The sequence below is a fragment of the Mytilus trossulus genome, chromosome 11 (assembly GCF_036588685.1).
Source record: "Mytilus trossulus isolate FHL-02 chromosome 11, PNRI_Mtr1.1.1.hap1, whole genome shotgun sequence".
Taxonomy (NCBI): Eukaryota; Metazoa; Mollusca; class Bivalvia; order Mytilida; family Mytilidae; genus Mytilus; species Mytilus trossulus.
Window position 1 is genome coordinate 55,607,812 of NC_086383.1, and position 14,285 is coordinate 55,622,096.

The 14,285-nt window shown below is 32.5% G+C and overlaps 1 protein-coding gene across 1 annotated transcript in view; it reads right to left on the reverse strand.

Annotated features, from left to right (window-relative positions):
• Positions 1-342: 342 nt before the first annotated feature.
• LOC134690178 (low-density lipoprotein receptor-related protein 6-like) overlaps positions 343-14,285 on the reverse strand; it is a 30,530-nt gene continuing 16,587 nt past the window's right edge. Inside the window, exons 8-21 of the mRNA XM_063550156.1 lie at positions 13,220-13,354; positions 12,262-12,379; positions 11,789-11,945; positions 10,890-11,009; positions 9,913-10,137; positions 8,992-9,154; positions 8,357-8,496; positions 7,880-8,039; positions 7,270-7,379; positions 5,142-5,270; positions 4,159-4,335; positions 3,232-3,405; positions 2,252-2,369; positions 343-1,550 (exon numbers count right to left, since the gene is read on the reverse strand). Of these exons, the coding sequence (XP_063406226.1) occupies positions 1,094-1,550; positions 2,252-2,369; positions 3,232-3,405; positions 4,159-4,335; positions 5,142-5,270; positions 7,270-7,379; positions 7,880-8,039; positions 8,357-8,496; positions 8,992-9,154; positions 9,913-10,137; positions 10,890-11,009; positions 11,789-11,945; positions 12,262-12,379; positions 13,220-13,354 (2,383 nt within the window). The 3' untranslated portion in view covers positions 343-1,093. The remainder of the gene's footprint in view (positions 1,551-2,251; positions 2,370-3,231; positions 3,406-4,158; positions 4,336-5,141; positions 5,271-7,269; positions 7,380-7,879; positions 8,040-8,356; positions 8,497-8,991; positions 9,155-9,912; positions 10,138-10,889; positions 11,010-11,788; positions 11,946-12,261; positions 12,380-13,219; positions 13,355-14,285) is intronic.

Genomic DNA, 14,285 nt, shown 5'->3' on the forward strand with positions numbered 1-14,285 from the left:
CTCTCTCAGGCAAAATTGTCATACGATACATATAATAGCGTTTCCATTTAGTTTCATTTGGTTAAAAGTTTGTTTCATGTTAACGTTTTTATACATCCCTGGCAAGTGTTAAGTTTTCAGCGTGTCTTTTGAATATCAACCAAGAAAAACGCTAACCCTCTGACACACGTTATAGTGACTTTCATATTAACACATGCTTATAATAGTTGAGTCATTACAAATTCTAATGTATCTGGTACAAGGTTCCAATTTAACAGTTACAGCCAAACAAAATTACAACAATAATACAAACAAGGCCGTTTGTATCTTATAAATATATTATGCAGAATTATAACAACGGTGGTTATTTTATGACCACACAATGTGTTTATTTAATGAGCATACAACTACATATGTATCATACACATTTTGATTTAACTTTAACATATCGGATTGAAGTCGCCTAACATTCAAACAATATATTTTTATCAATTAATTTGGATATAATGTTCAATTACTTGATGTATATATAACCTAAGTAAACAACAATTATTTTGGTTGAGTATCATCAAGAGAAAACGTCTATTTGTAATTAGTGTAAACACTGGGCAGCTGAATTAAAAAAAAAAATGTATTAAATCCTATACTATTCATAAATGATTATACTTCTTTTTTTTAATAAATAAAATGGAAAAGAACATTATAACATTGTGTTGTCAAAGTTGTGAAAACGTGTTTATCCTGTGTTGTCAAAGATGTGAAAACGTGTTGATCCTGTGTTGTCAAAGATGTGAAAACGTGTTTATCCTGTGTTGTCAAAGATGTGAAAACGTGTTGATCCTGTGTTGTCAAAGACGTGAAAACGTGTTTATCCTGTGTTGTCAAAGACAAGAAATTTGTATTGACATAATTGCCTTTATGGTACACTGCATGTACATTTTTTTTATTCAAATTTCAAGCTTAATGACCTAATTTTACAGTATCATCATTTAAATATTGAGAGGATATGCAAATCCTGTCATCATATTCGAATATCCCGCGTCAATCAGTGTTTCGAAACAACCCTCTTTTTCACATGATTGATATAAAAGTTATAAATTTAAGATTAACAATTTTACATGTGATTGTTATAAGATGGTGTGTTCGACTTGTTGATTGATGACGACAGAGGAGTCATATAACCATTAGTATCACCGTCAATTGTGCATGCACGAATGTACCCTTCTGCAGTAGGTGCATTTGATTGGCTATTGTATGTTGACTTCCGTTCTGGAAATGGGCTATATCTACCATTAACATGATTAACGTCTACAACATCTAAGTAATCCGGAGGTGGAAGGTCTGACTCTGGCCATTTACTGTATCTATGAGAGGAACTTGATTCACTTAATGCTTTTGCAGTTTGCATTTTCTCGGTAAACATTTTATCTTCAACAATTTCATCGTATACTTCTACGTCTGCAGCTGTAGTAGTTTCTGTGGTATAAGAATACCCACTAGTAGAGCTATTATAGTCCCTCTGGTATGCTACTTGTAGTTCTTCTTTCATTTTCTGACTATCCTTTCTCATTCTAAAAATGTAAGATACTTCATTCATAGCCTATCAAATATAATTGTCACAGATATCGACATGTTTTTCCTAGAAATTTTTCCCAAGATGCAACTGAACGAGTTTCAGCTCACCGTGATTGCTCACGTGATCAGAAAGATCGACTTTCGTAACGGTATATTATCCTTTGCTAGGACTCAACGAATTTGTCTATTGTTGGTTCCTATTGACGTAGCTGAAGTGATTCGTCCTGCCGTGTTCGTTGCCACCAACCAGTTTGTTTAACGAGATAAGATTTCAAGTGATTTCCAATGAGTTCAAGTGAACATCAGATAGTACACATTCAATTTAGGTGACAAGAATGTTAAATGCTTGCATCAGCGACTTGCTATATTAACATTCATTAAATACATTGTAAAAGAATATTCATATGAAATTTTCTATTACCCGTTTTTTTTTACTGGAAATATCTGCACCTTGAAATGGATTTTGAAAAGCGACCTCCTGGTAGTTTTCTCTCTATTAAAACACAATCGCCAAGTTTCTTCACAATATAAAATCGCTTGAATAAATTGTGTTTTTACAAAAACTGCCTATCACTTTTTCAGAACCAAATTCGATGAAAATATTAAAAAAAGTGCTACAGAAAAGTACACACAATCACCAATGATTAAGATCAATAAGGTAGAACTGAACAAATTGAAAATAAGTAAAATATATTACCTTTGTAGCTGGCATGTGACAATTGCTGCTACAGCTATTACTACGAGTACTATACCACCACAAGCTAAACCAATAATTGCCCCGGTACTGAGCCCGTCATCACTTGTCTCAGTATTACCTACAAGCCAATTTATTGTTAAAGAAAGTATTTGCATATGAAAAAAATGATATTACAAGAATTAACAGCGTTTAAAACTGTTCTTGTATAATCAGATTTGATAATCCTTTCAAAACTAAACAGAATATTAAGGACGTCTAAAGACGATATAAGCCAACACACATTTAAAACTCTTTCATTTTTTATAACACTATATGATGCTCTGTGACCTTAAAGACTTTGACGCGCCAAATATAAATTGGTGGTTTTTTTCTTCATATTAGTTTGTTTTATAGTGATTAAAATTATAACACAATGTTGACTCCTGTTCCCCCGTTTTTAACATTTCTAATTATTGTGTCTGTTTATTTTGTTCACATATCGTTATAAATAACTAAAAATGTATGAACTGTCATATAAGTGAGAGGTTTAGACAGTTATAAAACCAGGTTCGATCTTCCATTTTTGAATTATAACATGCCTGTACCAAGTCATGGATATGATAGTTGTTTTTCATTCGTTTGGTGTGTTTGTCGTTTCATTACGGACTTTCCGTTTTGAATTTTCTTCAGAGTTCGGCATTTCTCTTATTTTATTTTTAACTTGAACTAGGTTTTGAACTTGCGTCTTAAAATTTCACCGATTCTTCAAATGATCTTTCCGTTTGATGGTGAAACGGAGAAAAAATATTGGATTATCATGAAAAACTCTCAAATACGATCCATTTTTTTATAACGGTATTGTGAAATATTAACTGCTTGACAAAATATGAGATTCTTTTTTGCGTTCTCTGTCCATTTGACAAAACCAATTCCGTTACAATGAAAATAGTATTAACACCTTATATATTTATGAATAAACTAATAGCTAAAAACTGCATTACCTAACTTGCATACAGACGTTGTATCTTCGCTCCACTGGCCATTAGCAAGACATTCCATTGTTGTCACTACTTTGTCATAACCATCACCACAGGTAAAACTACATTTTGTTCCAGTAAACCGGTTACATGTGCTTGATAGGTTACCGTTGGTTATTGAAGTCAGGCAGAGAATTCCTACAAAACATATATTTAGCTACATTTAAAATTTTTATACGGTTTCATGTGTAAGACCAGATATGAAAACAATGATGTTTCTTACACCAATAAACACCATAACAACAGAATATAACAAACGAAAGTTGTAAAAAACATAAAAGAGGTAATAAAAACACAATGTTATCGAGCACAACTGAAAAATTGATAATAACTTACAATTCTTGTGCTTTCCGGTTTTACCTTCAAATTGAAATCGAAATTCATGTAATATTGTTTCCCCCACACATATGACAATAACTATTACAAGTATTTACAATGGCCACATAAACAGTGATGATGTATTTAATTTTAATTGTGTTACAAAAAAAGGGGGGGGGGGGGTCGATAGGGTCCTGATCCCGAAATCCCGGTCTTAAAAGCATGAAATCCTGAGGTCCCGAATTTAAAAAAAAATTAAATTCCGACATCCCGAAATTCGATAAGAGAATTCCCGGATCCCGAAAGGATCAATCCTGAAATCCCGAGCTTAAAAACACCCGATCCCGACGTCACGAAAAAGGTCCTGCCGCCCCTCTTACAACAATTACTAAAAATTTATAAACAAAGGCAACACATGGCTGTTCAAAGTTCATAAATCGAATGAGAGAAAAGAAAATAGCAGGAAATAAAATATTAACTGAAATAACTAGGTTGTTCATTTTAGTATGAATCTTTACGAGTAAGTTCTGTGTCTCCTTTAAAATAATGTTGATCTCATAGAAAAGAACTTACGGGTACACAGAGGGTTACTTTCTATCTCCCACGAACCATGAGGCAAACACTTAATCTCTGTTACATTAGGGTTCTTCTTAAATCCAGGCTTGCATTCGTATTTACAGGAAACATCAGGATAACGAGTGCACTGGTTATCAATGTAAACATCAATATAACTATCTGGACATTGTATATCTGAACGATAAAATGAGATTTTTTACAAATATAATTACAATTTTTTGAGCAACTGTAAATTCTCCGCTTGTTGATAAGTCTCGTGTTCCTCAGTTCTTAGTTTTTTATATTGTGTTTTTAAAGCTTTGTTTGTGTTTGATCGTTTTTCCTTAATGGTCTTGTCAGTTCGTTTTTGACTAATGAGTCGGAATATCTCTTTGGTATTTTTCGTGTCTTTTTGTAGTCATGAATAAATACATGTTAAAGTTTTAAACAACCAAAATTAGAAGTGAGAGCCGTTTAAATTCGACAAAACTTCAGATAATGCTGTAGCCTTGGGTTTAGTTAATACAAATATGTAATTCATGAATATCGTTTTTTTTTTATTTGATTGCTTCACATTAATTTTTCATAACTTCAATTTATTAACTGCGGATTTGTTATGCCCCACGTAGTTACGGTTATTGCTATTCATTAAATAGTCATTACAGCCGAAATTTTTCATGATCGTAAAGCACTTTATGCAAATTTTATCTGAAGTGGAACAGAGGGACGCTATTATTAAGAGCTAACATATCATATCTTGATTGTCTTGCTAGAGCGCTGCTGCTTCTAAGGAAGCCATTAATTCAAGATTTCAAGTGGTAAAGTTGAAATCCTCCCTTCTAATCTTACGGACGTCACACGTTGGTTGACCGTTATTGAATATCTGTTTGAATATCACAGATGACGACGGATATGCTCCAATTACCGTAACGTCGTGGGGCATAAAAAAAACATAAATAAAATGAAGTTATGAAATATAAATATATTGAATGCAATCTTACCCCCAGTACAAATTTTTCCGTCCGGTGATATACTAACGCCTTCCCGACATTGACATGTTCTCGTATTTTGTCCACTTGGTAAACACAGTTTACTGCACTGACCGTTGTTGGTCTTACATAATTCATGTTCTACAACAATAAAGAAATGAAGATAGGTATATAATAGTGTTTTATTTTGGAAGCTTGAAGTACCATATGTCAAAGCTAGCATATTTAATCATTATTTCATTGGTAGAGGGTTGCTGCTTCTAAGGAACATATAAATTCAAGAATTCCAGTGGAAAAGTTGAAATCATACCTTCTGATTTTACGGACGCCACCGCAAGTTTGTTGACCTTTAAGGAATATCTGTTTGAATATGAAGCCTCGGTCACACCTTAACAGATAGCTCGAATGGATGCCTAAAGCCTCGGTCACACCTTCACAGATAGCTCGAACGGATGCCTAACTTTTTTTCAATCCGTTCATATAAAAAAGAAGATGTGGTATGATTGCCAATGAGAAACTATCCACAAAAAACCAAAATGACACAAACATTAACAACCATAGGTCACCGTACGGCCTTCAACATTGAGCAAAGCCCATACCGCACAGTCAGCTATAAAAGGCCCCCATAAAACAATGTAAAACAATTCAAACGAGAAAACTAACGGCCTCATTTATGTAAAAAAATGAACGAAAAACAAATATGTAACACATAAACAAACGACAACCACTGAATTACAGGCTCCTGACTTGGGACAGGCACATACATAAATAATGTGGCGGGGTTAAACATGTTAGCGGGATCCCAACCCTAAAATCATACCTTCTTAGTTAATAAAATCAACGGTACCAATTTTGTTGCACCAGATGCGCAACATCGTAGTTAACATAGTTAACGGACGTCACGTTAGACGTCCGTTCTTATCCGTTAGCCGGCCGTTCATATCCGTTGCATGTCCGTTAAGCGTACGTTTTATCCGTCGACGTCCGTTTGTCCGGTGGAAAATTTTATGCATGTTCAAAACTTTGACCGGACGTCCAACCGATGAAATGTCCGTTGAACGTCCGGTAGGCGTTCGTTTTGTACGGTACTCGTCCGTTTCATTTCCGCTATGTATTCGTTACGTGTCCGTTATACATCCGTTTGAAATCTGGCAGATAAATTCACCAACGGACTTCTAACGGATAAAACGGATGATGAACGGATCTGAAACGGATAAATGCCAATCAAAAATTTCGAGTAAAAAATGCCAATTAAATTTTTTAAGGTTCATGAATTCTTATTATTCATAATCGCTTTTAGAGTAAGGGCACGTCTTCACAATCAAGCAGCTCTTATTCAGGCCAGATACATTCCTTTAACGGCATTTTGAAGAACAAACCAAAACCAGTTACACAGAAACATTTTGAATATTTATGCAATTTACATGTATTATCATTATCGCCTTTAATTTTTCCCGTATATCTTTTTTATCCGTTTTATCCGGTACGCTTCCGTTAGATATCCGTTTTAAACGTTACTCGTCCGTTGGATGTACGTTCGACATCCGTTCTGTCCGTTACGTTTCCGTTTCTCGTACGTTGCATATCCGGTGTGTGTCCGTTATGCATTCGTTACGCTTCCGTTTTATTTGCTCAATACATCAACGGACTCCCAACGGATAACAATTTTGTCAACGGACAACTTTTATCCGTTAGGCATCCGTATGTGCTATCCAGTAAGATGTGACCGAGGCTTGACGCCGGATATGCTTCAATTACCGTAAATACAATCATGTCCGTTTTTCGCAAATGTAATCCACCGAATTAGAATCAATAACGGGGCTGTTTTGACACGATAGACAATATAGTTACCAATAGTGACGCAGGATCTGATTACTCATCCGAATCACGCGAGACTTTTTCCTAGCTATAAACCCAGTTGGTGAAACCCACAATTTTATCATAGGGAATTGCCATGTACCATGTCAGAAATATGACAGTGGTTTTCATTTCATTTGATTTGTTTGAATTGTTGATTTTGATGGTTGACAAGTGATTTTTCCTTTTGATGTTTCCTTAGAGTTCGTTATTTTTTTATTTTAATATAATACGTATTATGATGGGTTTTTTATTATTAATTTCTTATGTTGATTGATCATACCTGATATTCGTGTTTCTGTCATCTTATGTATTGTGACTAATCGTCCAAACAAAATAGAATGAAATACCACCTGAGAATTAGTTCCATCTTTGTTTATTCTTGTTACAGACCTAAGAAAGTTCAAAATATTTAAAATGATAATAGGCATCTTAATATGCTGTTGTTTAGTTCATGAAAAATTGTATTGTGCAATCATAGTATGATACTTAAGGTAGACTTCATTCATTCAATTATTCGTTCATTCTCTTTTGGTCATCAGATTCGCCTGGTGAATGTACGACATTGCATTCAGAAATTAAATAAATAATCTTTAATACCGATACAGTTGACAGTTTTTATCTTATAGTTCGTTTTTGTGTGTGTTGAATTGTCGTTTGTTTTTTGTTGCACTAAAGTGTTTTTGTTGTTTTGTTGTTGATGTGTTTCCATCGGTTTTTTTTAACCCAGATTTGTTTTCTATCAATCGATGTATGACTTTCAACACAGGTATACTACTGTTGCCTTTATCCTTTACAGATACACAATCTATTAATGAATAATTGTTGTTGTCAATGTTTTTTCAAGTAAATACAAGATAAGTTGAAAAACACTTTTAACAAACTTCACTTACCTTTGGCCTTGACCAATGAAGTAAATATACTGCTGGTCAACATCTACAGCTACAGGACGTTCTGCCGTGGTAGACAAAATTATTCTGGCATCATTTCTGTTACTCAAGCTAATACTTTCTACTCTATCAGTTCCAGCATCACTCCAGATTAGCCTGTCATCTGGACAAAAATAGAAAATAGATATAACAACGGAACAGTTATTATTGTAAAACAAACAGCTGACCTATTGAACTATGAAGTGTGTGCGTTTAAGTTTATTTTATTTATTTGGAAAAACAAGCAGTTATTCCTTTTAAGACAAATAGTGAATGGAGTAAAAATTGATAAATATTTTGATATATTGCCAAAATATAATTGAGCTCTTTTGTATATGATAAAAAATCTATGGGATATGGAACTATTCTCAACAAAAATGTATATAGATGCGTTAATTTAGATCATTGTATTAAAATCTAACCTGTGCAAAACTAACTTACCAGTCATGTCAATTACAATGTCAGTTGGAGATTTCATTTTATCCTCAGTGTACCTTGCAAATTCTTCTTCACTTGATCCATCCATGGGTGCTTGCTTGATCACCGATTGACCATTACTTTTCTCTGTCCAAAACATTTGTCTGAAAATATAAAATCCCAGTTTTATCAAAAATTCACAAATGTATTTTTTTAAAGTTAAGAAATGTTACATGCTTAAAAGGAATTTTAAACATAAGAAATATTTGAAATATCTGTTGAATGATTTTAACAAATACATTTTAAATGTAACAAAATCTAAAACAGGAATTATCTTCACAATAAAAGGGCAAATAGATCAACATGCTTCGAGATGAAGAATTTCAAAAATGTATAAGTTGGACAAGATGATCAGTAGAACACTTTGACTATCATCCTTAAACGAAGGCTTGTAAAAAGGATATACAACGTTTACCTCTAAATAGGTCACCTACACATAATTCAACCTAAAGACGTACAGTGAACGTAGAAGCATTTCAATGTATTGATTATTTCTTATGTAACAAACACCGGGGTATTATAAACGATGAAACGAAAAATTGTAAAACATCATGAAAAAGAATATATAAAGAAAAATAAAGAAATTTAAAATTACATACCCCTTTGCTGGGTATAGCGCTATGTGATCTGGTTGTGATAAGCCAGGGAGTAATGATCTTTTTGTTGAATCTTTTGGAGAAAACACTTTAATGGAACTAGATGTTGTATAAAAAATATTGCTTGTTGATGAATCCACATCAACACTTGTAATTCTAGAAGATTCTAAGAAAACAAATGTTTCAGTTATAGCAATATTATGCATGAATTGAGAGACAACTAAGATTCGACAATAAATGATAATTGCGTTTTGCATACATTAAGTGGATGCATATACATGGCTTAATAGCAAAGCTGAAGCTTTATAATAATTTAAATTTATCGACATAATGATTGTATAGTCAGAATAAATTGAAAGGTAAGTTTGGGAAAGAATGTAGAACAGCCGGAATAATCAGAAACGTTTCGCATAGACAGCATATGAAGAATATACAAATTAAATGCAGAAAATACATTAAGGCCAACAAATTAATGATATTGCTATTTGTTTCGCTCTTATCCCATATGAAATTTATTGACCCTGTATATATCGTCCTAAGTCACTAGAACACGTATAACTTATAACACGCAGAGTTGATAAGTGGTATTACATCGCAGAGAAAGAGAAGTCAAAGAAGTCAAATATTAATGTGTTAAAAATATTCATCGTCAAATTATGGTAAACTTGTCTTCCTGAATGCAAATTTGGCCAGATATTCATTTATTATTTTGTATTCAATACTAAGCAACAATAATGTACAGATGTTGAAATCCATCAATTAGGAAGTAAATAGCTTAACTAGATAAGGAATGGCGTGTAATCAAAAAGGAGGGAGACCGGAATAGTCAGGAATATATATATCAGTCGACTCTAAAAAAAAATAAAATATAAAAAACACACACACGCACAAAAAGTATTAAATTTACAATGAAATATCAAATACCTGAAGTTATTGTCGTTTCGGAAGTACCGTCCATCTTGATAGATTTGATTGAATCCCCAGAAGATGATTCAATCCAAACAATGGAATCAGTTTTGTAATCAACAGCAACATCAGCGGGGCTTATAACACCTGTATCAACTGACGATATCACTGTTGAGTTGTAAACCTTATACAGTCTGTTACTCAGCTTATCGATAGTCAGGAAGGATGTTGTATCAATGTTTTCTACAATAGACAAATACTCTTTCCTTTAATCGATCACAGTAAAATTAAAAGAACAAGAACGTTATGCTACAATTAAAGTGAATACAACTAAATCATTTTATATCTAAACAAATAAAATTCCAAACTCCAAAGAAAATTCATAACGGATAAATCCTGTATCAAATTGAAAATAAAAGCTCAAACATATACGAAAATACGAAAATGTATTGCAACTGTAAAAAAAGTTTAGCCGTAAAATTTGAACATTGTTGTAATTTGAATATCATGAAATTATTATTAACCTCAAAATTCTTATGATGTAATCAGTGTATGATTTTTTTGGATATTGTAAAGTCATTACAAAATGATCTCTTAATATAATTGGTACTCGTGTTTGTATATATGTTGTATGAGTTCTGTGAGTCATGGAGTGATCGGACTAGTAACACAGCATGTGTATCTAAAAGTTTTCCTTTGATACAAACATGTTTATCAAGTACTTACGTGTTTCGCTTTTGAACTAATCGATGTCTGTTTTTATCATTTAATCGCTCATCAGCAATTATTATTTAGAAGTTAAAACCCAGTGGCTTCAAATTAACTTATTTTTAAATGCTTCGAAAATCAACCAATTAATAAAAGGAATGAATAGGTTACAGATGCTGACATCTCCTTAATATTTTTATATTAACAAAATAACTAAAAGAACCCCAAAAAGGGACGATACCAAATTAGTCATAACAAATTATACAGTCATGTTATTTCATATTTACCTGGAATGCATGATTTTTCATCTGCTTGCAGTTGGTATCCTAAATGGCAATCACATTTCGCAAAATAACCATGTACAAAACAGATCTGCTGACAACCACCGTTATTTTTTACACATGGAACTAAAAAAAGAAAGTGAACACGAAGAAAATAAGAGAAATCATAGATAAGCAAAAGTTTAGTGCTAGATTTGCTGTCTTGAAATAAATATAAAAAACTAGGTGTATATATGTTAACAAAGTACAAATAGTCATAAAATAGCACAATGACATGGTGGATAAATACAGAGCTACACCATTTGCATCAAAGAAACACAGAAAGGCATATACATCTGTAGACAACACACATTAGCACTGAAGAAAAACAAGAATATAAAATTTATCATAGAACAACATGAACAATAACACAATGAGAAGTACAGAGCCACGTCATATGTATCAATCATACAGTAAAAATAATGTTCATAAAGACAAACAGATGAATACAATAAAACGTTATGAAAAAGCTAAACAACGTAGGTATCCAGGATTTATATTTTGAGACCATTGTGTAACATGGGTGTAGTCGATGCGGAAAATTAATTAACTTGGTCCTGGTATATTCAGATGAACCTTTCTAGGAAAAGAACGAGAAGTTCTTCGACAAAACCCTGTTTTATCAACTTTCTCACAAGGATTTGGTTTATAAAGTCAGCTTAGAAGCTGTAAGCTCTTGAATGTTGAATATTGAATACGTTTGGAAATGCATATCCAATATGCAGGTGAAGTTGGTGTATTTCTCCTTTATAATTTTCTTTTTCTTTTTCTTCAGCTGATAAAAATTAAAAGTTCATATGCAGCACAATTTTTTTCAAAGGTCAAAATATAGGGTTGTGTGCCATATTTTCAACCGTTATCATTACCATTTCCTTGTGGTTGAATATTTTTATCATAGAACACAAACATAGATGGAGATGATAGATCTTCCAACGCGAAACTGTATATTGGATCTTCGGAATTTAGTTCATCGACGTACATACTGGTGCTGCCTCCTGTCGATTGTAACCAAAGAAGATAATCCTTAAAAAGAAATTGTAAACTTTTTTAGTAGTTCTTTGTGGAAATTGAAGGAAACAAATATAGGGTCTGGATATACAAAAGCGAATTATCTGAATAAGTAAAATAAAAATGTAAAGGCGCAATACAGGGAAGCCAACATTATTGTAACTGCGATATTCAGTAAATCTTTGTTGCAATCTTTACACAATTTGATACTACTTTTGTGTGACAAGAACCATGTTAATCCTTAAACAATAAATTTATTGCAAATATCAAATGTAATTTATTGGCTGCGTTGTCATAAGCAAATGGCTAGAATACAAAAATATCTATTTACTTTATATACACCAATACCATGTTTAGTGTGCACGTGAATACCACCAATGGACATTATTTTAAAGTCATTCCCAGCAGATGTAATTGAACCGAGTTTCTTTCCATCTGTCCAATAGAGCCTGAAACATAAAAGAAGTATTTTTAACTTCTTGGATATATGAGAGAGAAAAATGGATAGCGAATAGTATTATATAGTGTGAAATTGTCCCATATGTAATGTTAAATATATTTCATCAATTCAAAAGTAGGGTATATGATTGAACGCATATTGTATTGGTATCATTTTTAACGCAAAAGCTTTTCTACAATGATATGTTTATGTTAAATGTTAAATCACAGAAATAACTGAACTCCGAGGACAATTCAAAACGGGAAGTTCCGAATCAAATGGCAAAATCAAAAGCTCAAACACATGAAACAAATGGAAACATCTGTCATATTCCTGACTTGGTACAGACAAAATTCTTATGTTCACAATAGTGGATTATTTATGGTTTTATAAGTATAACCTCTCACTTGTATGGAAGTTGAATCAAATTGTATTATATTGATAGCAAAATGTGATCACAACAAACATATATAATGGGTAAAAATGTCAAAAGGGGGCAATGATGTAAACAATACGGGAACATCAGTCAAAATTGAGTAATAATCTTAATCACTATAAAAACAAACAAACATGTAACAAAAAAGCATAAATAAGCCACAATCAAAGACAAGAATACAAAAATTTACCATAGCACAATACTACAATGCCACGGCAAATATATATCAAAGAAATACAAAAAGGCATTCAGACAAAGCACACTAGCGAAAATGAAAGTCAAGTTATAATAGAAAATTAACACAATGATAGGTTGCACTGATACAGAGCAACATGTGCATATTTACTAAATTATTTTGGAACTTGGTTAACAGAATTTGACACTTAAATTTAATAAACTGCAACATGTTTTTACCTGTCTTTGGGACTGTTATATGTCAGCCATTTTGGATTTATCAAACCAGTTTTCTGTAAACTGTTAGAAGATGAATTGCTCAGATTAACTATCTCAATCTGTTTGCTATTTTCCCCTGTGACGGCAAATATGACACTGTAAAATTAAGACAATTGATATCTTGAAAAAATTCTTATACAACATTAATTATGCATAAAATTATGTTAGAGCTATACATGTTTTTCCTTATTTGCAATAGTTGACAATCATTAAATCATACGATTTTATCTTCGTACAATCTCAAAGAGAAAGTTTTTTTTTCAGCAGACAGTTTGTGTTCATTGGTGTCTTATTGTGCATCACTCCTTATGTTTGTACTCATATGAAGCAGAATGGAAAATGAACCATTATTAAGACAGAAAGATAATTTACTTAATAATTAAAGCTTTTAAAAGCATGTTACAAGTTTGCAATGTCACTTTAATATATTCATATATATTTGTCAATTAGGAATCTGTAATTGAAAAGACAAGGTTCGTGAAGTGGGGTTCGTGTTGCTTAGTATTTATTTTTCTTTGTTGTGTCATATGTACTATTATTTGTATGCATGTCTTTTTCATTTCAGCGATGGCGTTGTCAGTTTATTTTCGATTTATGAGTTTGACTTTGATATATTTCGCCACTTTTTAACTTATGGCACAAAATGGCCTTAAATACCAACTGTATCATAAAACACCATAAAGGTGACAATTTGGTTCGTAAATTGGACTATTGCACAAGTCTTAATTCTAAATAAATCAGTTCCTTATATTGAAGTACATAATATTGGCACATTTGTCAAAATATGATGATTTTGTGCAATTTTCAGACCTAAACGCTTTATTAACACCTTGGATACTACCTACGATCCATAATCTGTTGTAAACAAAAGATTCCAATTCTGATATAGAGTTCATCAATATAAACACTCTTTGGATCATGAATAGCGGCCAAGGTTAATTATGCCGAAAACAATTAAAATTCTGGATTTTGTTTAACCCAAGTTGACCTTAAAATACAAATAATGCTCATTTAAGGAGTCATAGCT